The sequence below is a fragment of the Thamnophis elegans genome, chromosome 16 (assembly GCF_009769535.1).
Source record: "Thamnophis elegans isolate rThaEle1 chromosome 16, rThaEle1.pri, whole genome shotgun sequence".
Lineage (NCBI taxonomy): Eukaryota > Metazoa > Chordata > Lepidosauria > Squamata > Colubridae > Thamnophis > Thamnophis elegans.
Window position 1 is genome coordinate 1,860,846 of NC_045556.1, and position 13,102 is coordinate 1,873,947.

At 47.7% G+C, this 13,102-nt stretch overlaps 1 protein-coding gene across 1 annotated transcript in view; it reads right to left on the reverse strand.

The window, feature by feature from the left end:
• Positions 1 to 7,667, reverse strand: part of LOC116519266 (protein FAM189A1-like) — a 74,466-nt gene extending 66,799 nt beyond the window's left edge. Inside the window, exon 1 of the mRNA XM_032233104.1 lies at positions 7,368 to 7,667. Coding sequence (XP_032088995.1) covers positions 7,368 to 7,667 — 300 coding nt within the window. The remainder of the gene's footprint in view (positions 1 to 7,367) is intronic.
• Between the last annotated feature and the right edge of the window lie 5,435 nt (positions 7,668 to 13,102).

Here is a 13,102-nt window from a genome sequence, read left to right on the forward strand (position 1 = left end):
TGCGCCTTCGGTGTGTTGAGTCATGCCGGCCACATGACCACGGAGACATCTTTGGACAGCGCTGGCTCTCTGGCTTTGAAACGGAGATGAGCACCGCCCCCTAGAGTCGGGAACAACTAGCACATATATGCGAGGGGAAGCTTGACCTTTTAAACAATTGGCTTCTAAGGGGAAAAAAACCCTTGCAATTTATGCCCCCAAAAAGAAAGGCGACTCATGTCATTTCCACCTTTCTGATTTATAATGTCTTTTGAAGTCATCCCACGGTCATCCTACCCAAATAGCAATGATGCAGATGGGTTTCGTTTTCTTTTATCACTCCAACGATAGCTGGGATGATGCTATGAAGACTCTTGGGATTAAATGACCCCGAGACCTGACATCTGATTTGCATAAAGGGGACCCAGTGAACTCAATCGGTCTCTGACCGGATGGGCAGAACATTTTACCACGAATATCAGCTTTGAAGAGACAAAGGGGGTGAGGCCAGCTTGGGAGATGCTGACGCTGCCTTTTTTAGGCTGGTATTCTTGCAAAGAGCTGGGCTGAAAATCTCCGGTTCTCTTTCCTTAGAGGGCAATTACCCCGATCAGAAGTTCCCCGTGAGAATCCGTTTTGAAAATAGGACAGACAAAACAGCACCCCCACCCCATTTCGCACAGGAATCTGCAGCTCTGCATTCCCAATTGACACCAGTCCACTTGTGAGGCGGGGAAAGAGAAGCAATTCCTTCCGGCGCTTCGCTTTTGCCAAAAAAATTAAGAAATGGGGAGAAACGTGGAAGAGACGTGAGTGAGGGACTATCAGGAATTCACCCTACAATTCTACCGTTTGCGTCCCCGTTAAAATTCTGCACAAGCTGAGGACAAACTGTATAAATCAAGCAAAAGATTTGGATTCTGAAAATCCAAGCAGTGGTCCTGCTTAAATCATGATAACAATTCCCAGTGGCATAGATTTTTTTTCTCCTTCTAATGCAGTGTTTCTCAACCTTGACAACTTGAAGATGTCCAGACTTCAACTCCCAGAATTCCCCAGCCAGCATTCGCTGGCTGGGGAATTCTGGGAGATGAAGTCTGGACATCTTCAAGTTGCCAAGGTTGAGAAACACTGTTCTAATGCATGGTTCTATTTAAGTCGAAGTTTTAGCACTGGATTCGACTCTGCTGGGCCAAAATTCCAGAAGTCGTAACAATCCTTCACCAACGGCATTAATCTTGCCAGCCAACCTGCCTCCTTAAAGCCATTTCCCCCCCACAAATAAATTGAAGGCCGAGACGCTTAAGAAGTCCCATTTTTCCCCTCCCTCCCACCATCCCAACCTACACACAAGTCCGGCTTATTACTATGCCAAGACATAAATAACGGAGCCAGCTCCAAAGCAATTCCCTGTCTCTCCGCTTAAGCTGGTTTTATGTTCTGCATCCCAAGAGTTTGGGCCAAGAGAGAAAAGATGGTCTGGGGGGAGGAAGGGAGAACCGTCAAAATCAAGTGGGACAAATGAAGGCGGCCAAAAAAAAACCCGGAAACTTGAAATCAAGCAGCTTAATTTCTAAATACAAAAGAGAGGAAGCGGAGAGGCTGGTCCTAAAATTGAAATAAGTTTAACGTGTTGCAGAATGTGCTCCTCTCTTGGATTTTAGACCCACATGTGCATTCTTGGTCTTTAATTGGTGCACCCGAGCCCACAAGCAACTTTTCAGATCTTCTTTGTGATTCTTCTACTCCTCCAAAGGCCAAGCCTGGGGGAAGACATCTGGAGGAGAAGGAACGCTTCACCTCCAAAGTTGCCAAGTCTTCTGACTTCCATGAGCTCCTCGACCATCACAAATGGTCCATTCGCCTGAAAACCAAAGTCCGTATATACAAGGCTGCTATCATACCAATGTTATTATACGGTTGTGAAACCTGGCCAATAAAAATTGCTCATCAACACGAACTGGACTTATTTCAAAACCGTTGCTTGCGTAGACTTACGAAAAACAAAGACTTACTCTGAAAGAATATCCAATGCTGAAATCCGCCGAAAATGTGAGATCAATGAAAATGTATCTGCCATTATAGAACTTAGACGCTGGCGCTGGCTAGGCCATACATTGAGAATGCCAGAAAATCGAATCCCAAAAATTTCCCTGCTTGCAGAGCCTGGTCCGACCTGGAAACGGCCAAAAGGAGGTGTTCGTCTAACCACTCTGCGTCACTTCAAACGGAAAGCGGAAGATATAGTCATGCGCCCATTCAATCTTAGCCGAAAATCATATAATAGCGACTGGCTGCACCACCTGACAACCCTAGCCCAGGACCGAAAACAGTGGCGCCAAATTTCCATGGAAGTCGCCTATACCCACGATGGGTGAAGAGGCGTCAAGTACAAGTACAAGTACAAGGTCCAAGAGGGGACAGCGTCCCTCTAGAGCAGTGTTTCTCAACCTTGGCGACTTTAAGTCCTGTGGACTTCAACTCCCAGAATCCCCCAGCCAGAGCTCTGGCTGGGGGATTCTGGGAGTTGAAGTCCATAGGACTTAAAAGTCACCAAGGTTGAGAAACACTGCTCTAGAGAAAGACCTACCCATGTTGCAGAGAAGCTTGGGACAAGGTTAAACTGTAGGTGGCTTTCTTTCTCATAAGGGAAAGAACTTCGCAGTCATCCGTTCAGTTGTATTTTTAAAAAAAGCAGAAACCAGCAAATTTTACTCCAGAGGTTCTCTGCTGAGTGTCAGATTGAAAAGAGGCTGCAGATAGGGTGTCCATCCAGATGTTCTTTGCCAGAGCTCCCCGAGGCCCCACCCAGCTTTGGTCAATGATGAGGGAGACTGAGAATTGTAGCATAGGAACATCTGGAAGGCCAGAGCTTTCCTGTTTTCTTACATCTTTAGCGAATCCTGCTAAATACGATCCTCAACCTAAATTGTTAAGAGAACATCTGAGCCCAACTTAAACACGGAACAGCTTCTGAACAACGGAGGCGACATGAAGATCACAGAGACAAAAGTAGCTGGGTTTTTCACCCAACTTCAAAAGCCAGGGGGATGACTTCTATCTGTTTGTGGGTCCTTTTATCCCTCCTTAGCAATTCAATCGGCCGAATCCGAACACAATCTTTGGATCTCAGCAGCCCTACAGGCCAATTACTGTCCCTCAACCTCAAGCACCTTTGCCTGGACACCTTGATGAAAACGGAAATCCTTTCACCGAAGATCAGAAGCCTGGAAGACCTCCGTTCAAAAGGCTCTCGGCGGCTTCCCTTCTGGAGGTATTTTAAGGAGCAGCAGGGAAATCGCGGGCTGCTTTGATAACTCGCTCTTGACAAGGATTTAAGGAGAGTCTTGAAGCCCTTTGAGATACCTAGTCTTGGTGCCAGAAGATCTCCACTGTCAATGGAGATGGGGAGGATCCATCCAGGGAGGAGAAAAACAGTTGCATCCACAAAGAAATCCTACCAACTATTTTGAACCTTCCTGCTTTGAGGGCTGCATCCAGAGCAAAGAGGAAGGGACCTCCAACTAAGCCATGCCCAAAATCACCTCCTACAAGCCTTCCAAGAAGGCCTTCAAGACTTGCTCCTTCCATGAAACTGCCAGGGACCTTCCTGTTGTGGCCACCTTGCCAGATCCTCTGTCTGACCTCACAACACCTGTTCCTCCTTCTCTTGTTCTTCCACCCATGTCCAGCGCCAGACTCCAAGCTGGGGAGCCTGCATTGACCATCAATCATCTCTTTTTTAGACATCACAGACAAAGTGGGGATTTGGGAGGCAACACGGGTGCAGAAATGTGTCAGAAATGCCGCTGACCTGACATTCACTGTTAAGAAAGCCCTTAATACTTTCATACTGAGAAAAAGGGTGTGGGGGGGAGGGATATATATCAGGTTTGACGAGACGTGTTAGATTTTAATGTAATTTGACTCCACATGTATACTGTTCTTTCTTATATTTTCATTACTATTATTATTACTATTTTTTCCTTTAAAACTAGGATATGTTAAGCATATCGACATGTAGCAGAAATACATCAATGAGAGGAGGAGTGGGGAACAGAAGGGAGAAGAAAGAGGGGAAGAGAAGGATAGGAGAGAGGGTAAGGGGGGGAAGATGAGGAGGATAAGGAGGAGTGGATTGTAGAGAGAGGAGAAGGAGAAAGGAAGGGGAAGTAGAGTAGGAAAGGATGATGGAGGGAAGATAGAAAGTTGGAAGGTGGTAGAAGAAAGAGGTGTATGGAGAGCAGAAGAGCTATAATGGGTTTCTATTTTTCTGGGTATTGTTGACAAGAGGAACTGATGTAATTATTATTTAATACTATATGATACGGGCTATGTAATAGTATACATGTGAGTGTGTGTTATGAAAATGAAAATGGAAATAAAAAATATTTATATAGAAAAAAATACTTTCATACTAACACGAGGAACTCAGCACACGGTAAAACACATTTTATGCCACAGGGGTGATTAGGGGACTGGAGGCTAAAATATATGAAAAACTATTGCAAGAATTGCATATATCTTGTCCCATGATGGTAAACCAATGGCAGGCGTCTAGTGGGATGAAAACAAGGACTGGGGCGGATATGATAGCAGTCTTCTGATATTTGAGGGGCTGCCCCAAAGAAGAGGGAGTCAAGCTATTCTCCAAAGCCCCTGAGGGCAGGACAGGAAGCAATGGGTGGAAAATAATCAAGGAGAGAAGCAACTTAGAACTAAGGAGGAATTTCCTGACAGAACAATCAACCCGTGGAACGAATTGCCACTAGAAGTTGTGGTTCTCCATCAAAGGAAGCTCTTAAGGAGAGACTAGACAACCATATGTCTGAAATGGTCTAGGGTTTCCTCCCTGAGCATGGGGTTGGACTAGAAGACCTCCAAGGACCCTTTCAACTCTGTTGTTCGGTGAAATAAGGTGCAGTTTTTGCACAAAGGACAATGGATCAACCGATCAACTGGTTAGGTTTATGTTGTGAATGCCCCATACACTGGAAGTCTTTGAGAAGATGTTGGAGAGCCATTTGTCTGGAACGGTATAGGGTTTCCTGCCTAGGCAGGGGGTTGGACTAGAAGACCTCCAAGGTCCCTTCCAACTCTGCTATTGTACTGTCTTGTATTACTTTTAGGGCATCATCAGCTAAACCAGTGGTTCCCAAACTTGGCAACTTTAAGACTTGTGGACTTCAATTCCCAGAATTCCCCAGCCAGCATGGCTGGAATTCATTTCCCAGAATTCCCAGCTGCACTAGGCCAGTGGTTCCCAAACTTGGCAACTTTAAGACTTGTGGACTTCAACTCCCAGAATTCTCCAGCCGGAGAATTCTGGGAGTTGAAGTCCACAAGTCTTAAAGTTGCCAAGTTTGGGAACCACTGAGCTAAACCATGGTTTCTTCCACCAACAATGGCCTTTGCACAATGAATCTCTTAAAACAGTTCACAGCCCAACAGCTGAGGCTCATGACACACTCAACACAACCAGCCAGGCCATTCCAACAAAGGGCAGAAGGGAAGAGGGCAGAAAAACCACCACCTGCCCCCTCCCCAAATAAACATAGAAACTCTTGGCATCGCTTGCAAACCACCACCTAAATCCTGACGCTGAACCATTTCAGGCGCCTGGAACCACTCAACAGACCTATACATTTTATCCCCAGGGGGGTTATAAGGGAGGGAGGGGCCGCAAAGGGCAGCGTTAAATGCCAAAAAAATGCAAAACTGCCACAAAACCAGAAAAGGGGCCAAAGATAGCAGAAGAAACTTATCCGATGGCGTCGGGTCACCTCATTTAGGACTAGCGCCTTGTCTTAAAAAGCAGAGACCTGCCTGAGCAGCAGCAGCAGCAGCAGCCAAAGCACAGAGTGGCCAGGCTGATGTGGGACGCTGGGTGCGAGTCCTGCGTTTTATTTTTATTTTAAAAAAACCCCACCGAAAACGCTGCCAGTCCTAAAAGAGGCAGCCAGATGCCCTTGGAGGTGCCCCAGGCTGCTCTTTGACAAGCAGCATCTCACACCCCGGAGAAAAAGTGCAGCTGTGTCCAGATGTGCTGCCAACACGAGACAACATCCAGATAATGCGCAAACATCCTGATCCTCTGGGCTGGACAGTTGCCAATTCTCTCTCTCTCTCTCTCTCTCTCTCTCCTCTCTCTCTCTCTCTCTCTCTCACACACACACACACACACACACACACACACACACACAACACAAAACCTGCTTCCCTTGGGATCCCAGGTGAAAACCTCTGTTACCCATGAGCTACCTGACAGGTTTCCCCCCTTGCCCCCCCTCCCAAAAGCACCTCTCAAATTGGTCCCAAGGCCAACTTTGAGGGGGGGGACTCTCAAGGTGGGGGGCCCTGGAAGGAGGCTGGCAGGGGCGCCAGGAGAGGAGAGAATAGAATAGAATAGGAATAACGGGAATTGAAGAGGAGAGGAGAGAAGAGAAGAGAAATAATAGGAATTGAAGAGAAGAGAAATAGAAATAATAGAAATGGGAAGAGGGAGAGGGATGGAATGGAAAAGAGAAGAGGAGAGAGGAGAGGAGATTAGAATAGAATAGAATAATAGAATAGAATAGGAATAACGGGAATTGAAGAGGAGAGGAGAGGAGGGAATAGAATAGAAATAATAGGAATTGAAGAGAAGAGAAATAGAAATAATAGAAATGGGAAGAGGGAGAGGGATGGAATGGAAAAGAGAAGAGGAGAGAGGAGAGGAGATTAGAATAGAATAGAATAATAGAATAGAATAGGAATAACGGGAATTGAAGAGGAGAGGAGAGGAGGGAATAGAATAGAAATAATAGGAATTGAAGAGAAGAGAAATAGAAATAATAGAAATGGGAAGAGGGAGAGGGATGGAATGGAAAAGAGAAGAGGAGAGAGGAGAGGAGAATAGAATAGTAGAATAAAATAGAATAGAATAGAATAATAGAATAGAATAGGAATAACGGGAATTGAAGAGGAGAGGAGAGGAGAGAAGAGAAATAATAGGAATTGAAGAGAAGAGAAATAGAAATGGGAAGAGGGAGAGGGATGGAATGGAAAAGAGAAGAGGAGAGAGGAGAGGAGAATAGAATAGAATAGGAATAACGGGAATTGAAGAGGAGAGGAGAGAAGAGAAGAGAAATAATAGGAATTGAAGAGAAGAGAAATAGAAATAATAGAAATGGGAAGAGGGGGATGGATGGAATGGAAAAGAGAAGAGGAGAGAGGAGAGGAGAGAAGGGCTCCTCGGCCCCTGCCCGGCGATTGAGGAACTCCGATAGACTGCGCCTGTCCCCGGAGTCTCCCCCTCCCCTCGCCGAAGCCCCTCTGCCCCCGCGGAGCCTCCGCCTCGCCCTCCAGCCTCGCCCCCTCCCCACCGCCCGCCCGCCGGCCCGTCTCACCGAGAAGCCGGCCCAGAAGGGGCAGGAGTGCCGGACGCGGGCGGAGGTGGTGAGCGCCAGGGCGGCGAAGCTGACGGCCACGATCAGGCAGCCCAGCGCCATCTGCGAGACGCCCAGCGCCAGCAGGATCCGGGAGCGGGCGCGGAGCTCGCGCAGGCGGGCCAGGCGGCGGGACAGGGCGGCGGGGCTGAGCGGGAGCGCGCCTCCTCCTCCTCCTCCTCCTCCTCCTCCTCCGCCCGCCAGCAGCCCCAGCGCCCCCGCCGCCCCCGAGCCCGCATCGCGCCGCCCGCCCAGCGGCATCTTCCCCGGCTAGCTCCCCGGGCTGCACCGGCCGGGCAGCCGCGGCGCCTCCTCCGCCGCAGCCCCGCCGCCGCCGCCGCCGCCGCCGCTGCCTCGCCTCCCCGCCGGCTCCGGCTCCATCGCGGCGCGTCCTCGCCGGCCGCAGCTGGCACCTCCGCGGGCAGCTGGGCTCGGCGGCTGGCTCCGCCTCCGGCCCCGCCCCGTCCCCCCTCCCCCTCTCCAGGAGGCGCCCCGCGGGCGCCCGGTTGCAACTGCGCGCCTCTTGCCTCCTTGGGGCGCCCGCTGCAGGCTCTGGCCTCCCCCCGCCCCTTGCCCGAGCGTCCCTGCCAGCTGCAACGGCTGGAGGTCTTTGTTTTGGGGAGGGGGAGTCGGAGGTGGCCAGGATGAGCCCTGGGGGGAGGGGGAGGGGGTTTCCAGCTGTTGGCAACTCAGGCTTGATGATGGGCGAAGCAGGGACAGACTATCATTGCTGGTTTGTTTGGCTCCCAGGATGGAGGGAGGGGGGAGGGAGGTTTTAATTTAATGGTCGGGGTACTTTTGGGCACCCCAGGATAGGGGAAAGCATTCTGGGTACCTCCCCCCCCCTCTAACCCCAACTCTAACCCTTCAGCCAACCATTGGGAGTGAAAAATAGTCACCTTATTTGTCATGTTTTGTGGTGGTGGTGATGTTTATGTGTGTGTGTGTGTGTGTATTAGTTGATTAAGAGATGGAAGGGACCTTGGAGGTCTTCTAGTCCAACCCTGTCCTCAGGCAGGCGACCCTATACAATTTGAGGCAATCTCTTCTTAAAAACCTCCGGTGATGAAGCAGCCACAACATCTGGTGGCCAGCAGTTCCACTGGTTAATTGTCCTCACTATTGGGGATTTCTCCTTAATTCCAGGTTGCTGCTCTCCTTGATTAGTTTCCTTCCATTGTTTCTTGGCCTGCCCTCGGGTGCTTTGGAAAATAAGTTGACCCCCCCTCCTCTTTCTGGCAGACCCCCCCAAATACTGGAAGGCTGCTATCATGTCACCCCTGGTCCTCCTTTTCTCTAGACGAGCCAAACTCAAATCCTGCAACTGTTCTTCCTATGTTTTTTGTCTCCCGGCCTTTAATCGTCTTAGTTAGCAATAGCAATAGCAGTTAGACTTATATACCGCTTCATAGGGCTTTCAGCCCTCTCTAAGCGGTTTACAGAGTCAGCATATCGCCCCCCACAGTCTGGGTCCTCATTTCACCCACCTCGGAAGGATGGAAGGCTGAGTCAACCTTGAGCCGGTGAGATTTGAACCGCCGAACTGTAGATAACAGTCATCTGAAGTAGCCTGCAGTACTGCACTCTACCCACTGCGCCACCTCGGCTCTTCTTTGCACCTTTTCTTGTCAAAGTCCCAACTCAGCTGGACCCGATCTTACAACTTTTACACCGGTCATTAAGCAAATAACAGTCGTTAAGGGAATCCAGCTTCCTCAATGGGTGTTTCTTGCCCCAAATCAGCCAAATAATCAAGATCACCTGAAAATACCCCAACTGGTCGTGAAAGCAAGCAGATTGTTAAAGCAGCCAAATTTTTGACCGTGTGACCGTGATGGTTTTGGGGGGGGGGGTCTAAGGACCATTTTTTCCTTAGCCCCCTTGTAATTTTGGTTACGGTTGGTCACTAAAGGAAATGGTTATAATTGGAGGACTAGCAATACACGAATTCCATATTTCCCAGGAAATCATTGTCCTCGTTGGAGCACAACATGCACATCACGGAAAGATTTTCCACCACCGGCCTGCAAATGAATGAGAAGATGCAACAGGAAAAGTTATCTTACTCAAAAAAAATCAATACACCTTCATTGCCTTCCTTCCTTCCTTCCTTCCTTCCTTCCATAACTTAATCAACAGGAGAGCCGGGTGAGTGAGGGAGGGTGGCAGCCAAAAGCCCCCGTCAACACAAAAAGGGGTCTAAAATAATTTACAATTCCAAAGATGCCGCAGTTTTCCCTTCTTTTTTACATCCCAAGGATAAACGGCCTCTTTGACTTATTACCAAATATTGAAATGAGATATTTCGGTCTAGCTGGGCTCTCTGTGGACGCCTGTCAGGCCTGCAATTATATTCCTTTTAGAATTTTGGCCTGCCACACTTTCTCCGATTTCATTATGCTGTTTCATTAGTGTAGTCGATGGGAGGGGGGAATAGACAGGAGTAGGATTGTGGAATGTATTGTTATCATTCTTTCCTAGAAGACCAAGGTCATCTTTTGTCTCCGGAAGCAGCTGGGGGGAGACGCCAGCGTGGAAGAAGATTGGACCATGTGATGGATTGTGGGTGTGGGGAACAAGATCATGAACTTTTAACTGGGTGGGATTCTGATGTCATTTCCAGCATTGGGAATAACACAGATGTGCTGAGATGTCTGCTTTATTAAATTGGAACTTTAAGGATCGTTTTGCCTTGGACTCTGATTTAATTCTACATGATACTTGGAATGCTGACAACGCCCTTAGCCGGAATCAGTCCTACACGACCTGCTCTTTACCCTTAAGGGGAACTCCAGTAAGCCCAGGCCTCCAGGTACTGAGTGCGGGTTCAGCATTCAAGGTCACGTAGATGAATCGCCCAGTATGACCGCAGTTGAGCCCAGAATTTATGTTGCTAAGTGAGACAAGCCACCCAGCTGGCTTTCGTTGCCTATGGCGAGACTAGAACTCAGGACTTTCCTGGTGATTGGCCCAAAGTCACCCGGTTGGTTTTCATGGCCAAGGTGAGACTAGAACTCACAGCTTCCTGCTTTCTAGATTGGCGCTTCCTGCACTGGATAAAAACCATCTCCAGTTCTTTTTCTATAACCATCCAATCAACCAACCCTACTTCACAATTCCTCCCAGGGACTCCAGTGCAAATTAACACCATCACTAAGACTATTGGTTCCAAGTGTGGCTCGCCTGCATGGTTTTGCGCAAGTCCAACATTCGCACACGGGTCACCTCTCTTGCAGGAGCTGCACAGGTGGCCAATCTCCTTCCAAACTCCTTAAAGGCGCAAGTTACCTCCTTTGAAGGTGTAAGGTAAAGGTAAAGGTTTCCCTTGCAGGTATGTGCTAGTTGTTCCCAACTTTAGGGGGCGGTGCTCATCTCCGTTTCAAAGCCGAAGAGCCAGCGCTGTCCGAAGACGCATCCGTGGTCATGTGGCCGGCATGACTCAACGCTGAAGGAGCACGGAACGCTGTTCCCTTCCCACCAAAGGTGGTTCCTATTTTTCTACTTGCATTTTTTAATGTGCTTTCGAACTGCTAGGTTGGCAGAAGCTGGGACAAGTCACGGGAGCTCACTCCGTTAACGCGGTAGGGCTAGGGATTCGAACCGCCGAACTTTCTGATCGACAAACTCAGCGTCTTATTTTTGTGTGGTTTTCTTCCGGTGGTTCCTTAATTCGGTTGTTGTTGTTGACTGATTGTGTGTCTGAGTGGGTAGTTTTACAGCTGTGCCGTCTGCTTGCTGCGTCCTGGCAGATTCCCAAACTGCTTCCTAAGCCCCCCCCCCCCCCCCGGCCAGGACGGGGCTGGCCTTTAAAAACCAAACGACATGGAACTGACGTCATTTCATCCCCGCGCGGCACAGCCACGCTTCAAGGTTGTGCGTTCCTCTCCCAACCGCAGAGTCAGAACCTGACAGCCGTTGTCTTATCAATAATAATAATAAAAAAGACAGCTCTTGTTGAAAGTCTTCTCTTTGGAGGATGAGGAGGAGGAGGAGTAGGCGGCCTTGAATTAAATCTCCCAGTGAAGTCAAAACAAGGGCTCTGGTCTTGGATTCAGGGGGAGGGGCAGGGGGGAGGGAAGGGGGGAATCTAAAAATGCCCTTTTTCTTATAATTAACTTCTCCTTTCAAGCTACAGAAGCCAAGAGTGAATCTACACCAGTGTTTCTCAACCTTGGCAACTTGAAGATGTCCGGACTTCAACTCCCAGAATTCCCCAGCCAGCATTCGCTGGCTGGGGAATTCTGGGAGTTGAAGTCCGGACATCTTCAAGTTGCTAAGGTTGAGAAACATTGATCTACATAGTTGAGGCGAAGACATACAGAGACCGGTTACAGGGATTGGCTACATCTGGTCTGCAGAAAAGAAGGAGCAATAGCAATAGCAGTTAGACTTATATACCGCTTCATAGGGCTTTCAGCGCTCTCTAAGTGGTTTACAGAGTCAGCATATCGCCCCCAATAATCTGGGTCCTCATTTCACCCACCTCGGAAGGATGGAAGACTGAGTCACCAGGCGGTGATATGATAGCAGCCTTCCAATATTTGAGGCGAGGGGTTTGATCTATTTTCCAGAGCACCAAAAGGCAATAAACAACGGATGGAAACTAACCAAGGGGAGAAGAAGCTAGAATAAAACTTAAATTGTTACGCTAGAACTAGAGGAGGATTGGGCTTACCTGATTGGGAGTTATACTACCAAGCAACAAACTTGATGTGGATTAAGGAGTGGATAACACTAAAAAATTCTAGATTATTGAATGTAGAAGGTCATGATTTACTGTTGGGATGGCATGCTTTCTTATGGTATAAGGGAACTAAATCACATGGTTATTTTAGAAGACATTATATAAGGGAGGCTTTGTTATTAAACTGGGAAAAGGTTAAAAGATTACACTACTTAAAAATTCCAGTCTGGATATCAACGATTGAAGCATTTTCATATCCAATAATATATAAAAAAGGAACAAACAGATATGTTGAAATATTGAATGCAGAGGGTGAACTCAAATCTATCCAAGAGTTGAAACAAGAAGGGATAGAAATGAATTGGTATTCATATGTACAGATACAATCTGGATAGAATGAAGATAGGAAATCCAAAGGTTTTTACAATAAAATGACTGAGTTAGACAAAATCTTAACAGGTACTGATGAAAAAGTAATTAAAAAACTATACGGATACTTATTGGAGGTTAAATTACAAGAAGAACAAGTTAAAGAAACTATGACAGCTTGGGGGAAAAACTTTAGGTATGGGATTGATTTAGAGAAATGGCAGAAACTGTGGTCTCAAAACTATAAAATGACAATGTCTACTGCATATAGAGAAAATTTGTATGTTTTACAGGTGGCATCTACCCCCAACAAGAATTGCAAGAATGTCCAAGAGTAAATCAGAAAAGTGTTGGAAATGTCATCAGACGCCGGGCTCATATTACCACATGTGGTGGACTTGCATTGAAGCTAAAAGATACTGGACTAAAATCCACATGTGGTTGGAGAAAATAACACACAAACAAAAGAAGTTGTGGGTACTTTAAGAAGAGATTGCACAGCCACTTGTCTGGAATGGTATATAGTCTCCTGCTTGCGCAGGGGGTTGAACTAGAAGACCTCCAAGGTCCCTTCCAATGTTATTCTGTTTTGGGACTCGGTTCCCCAAAGCATTACGTCTCTGGATTGCTTAGAACGTAGCTT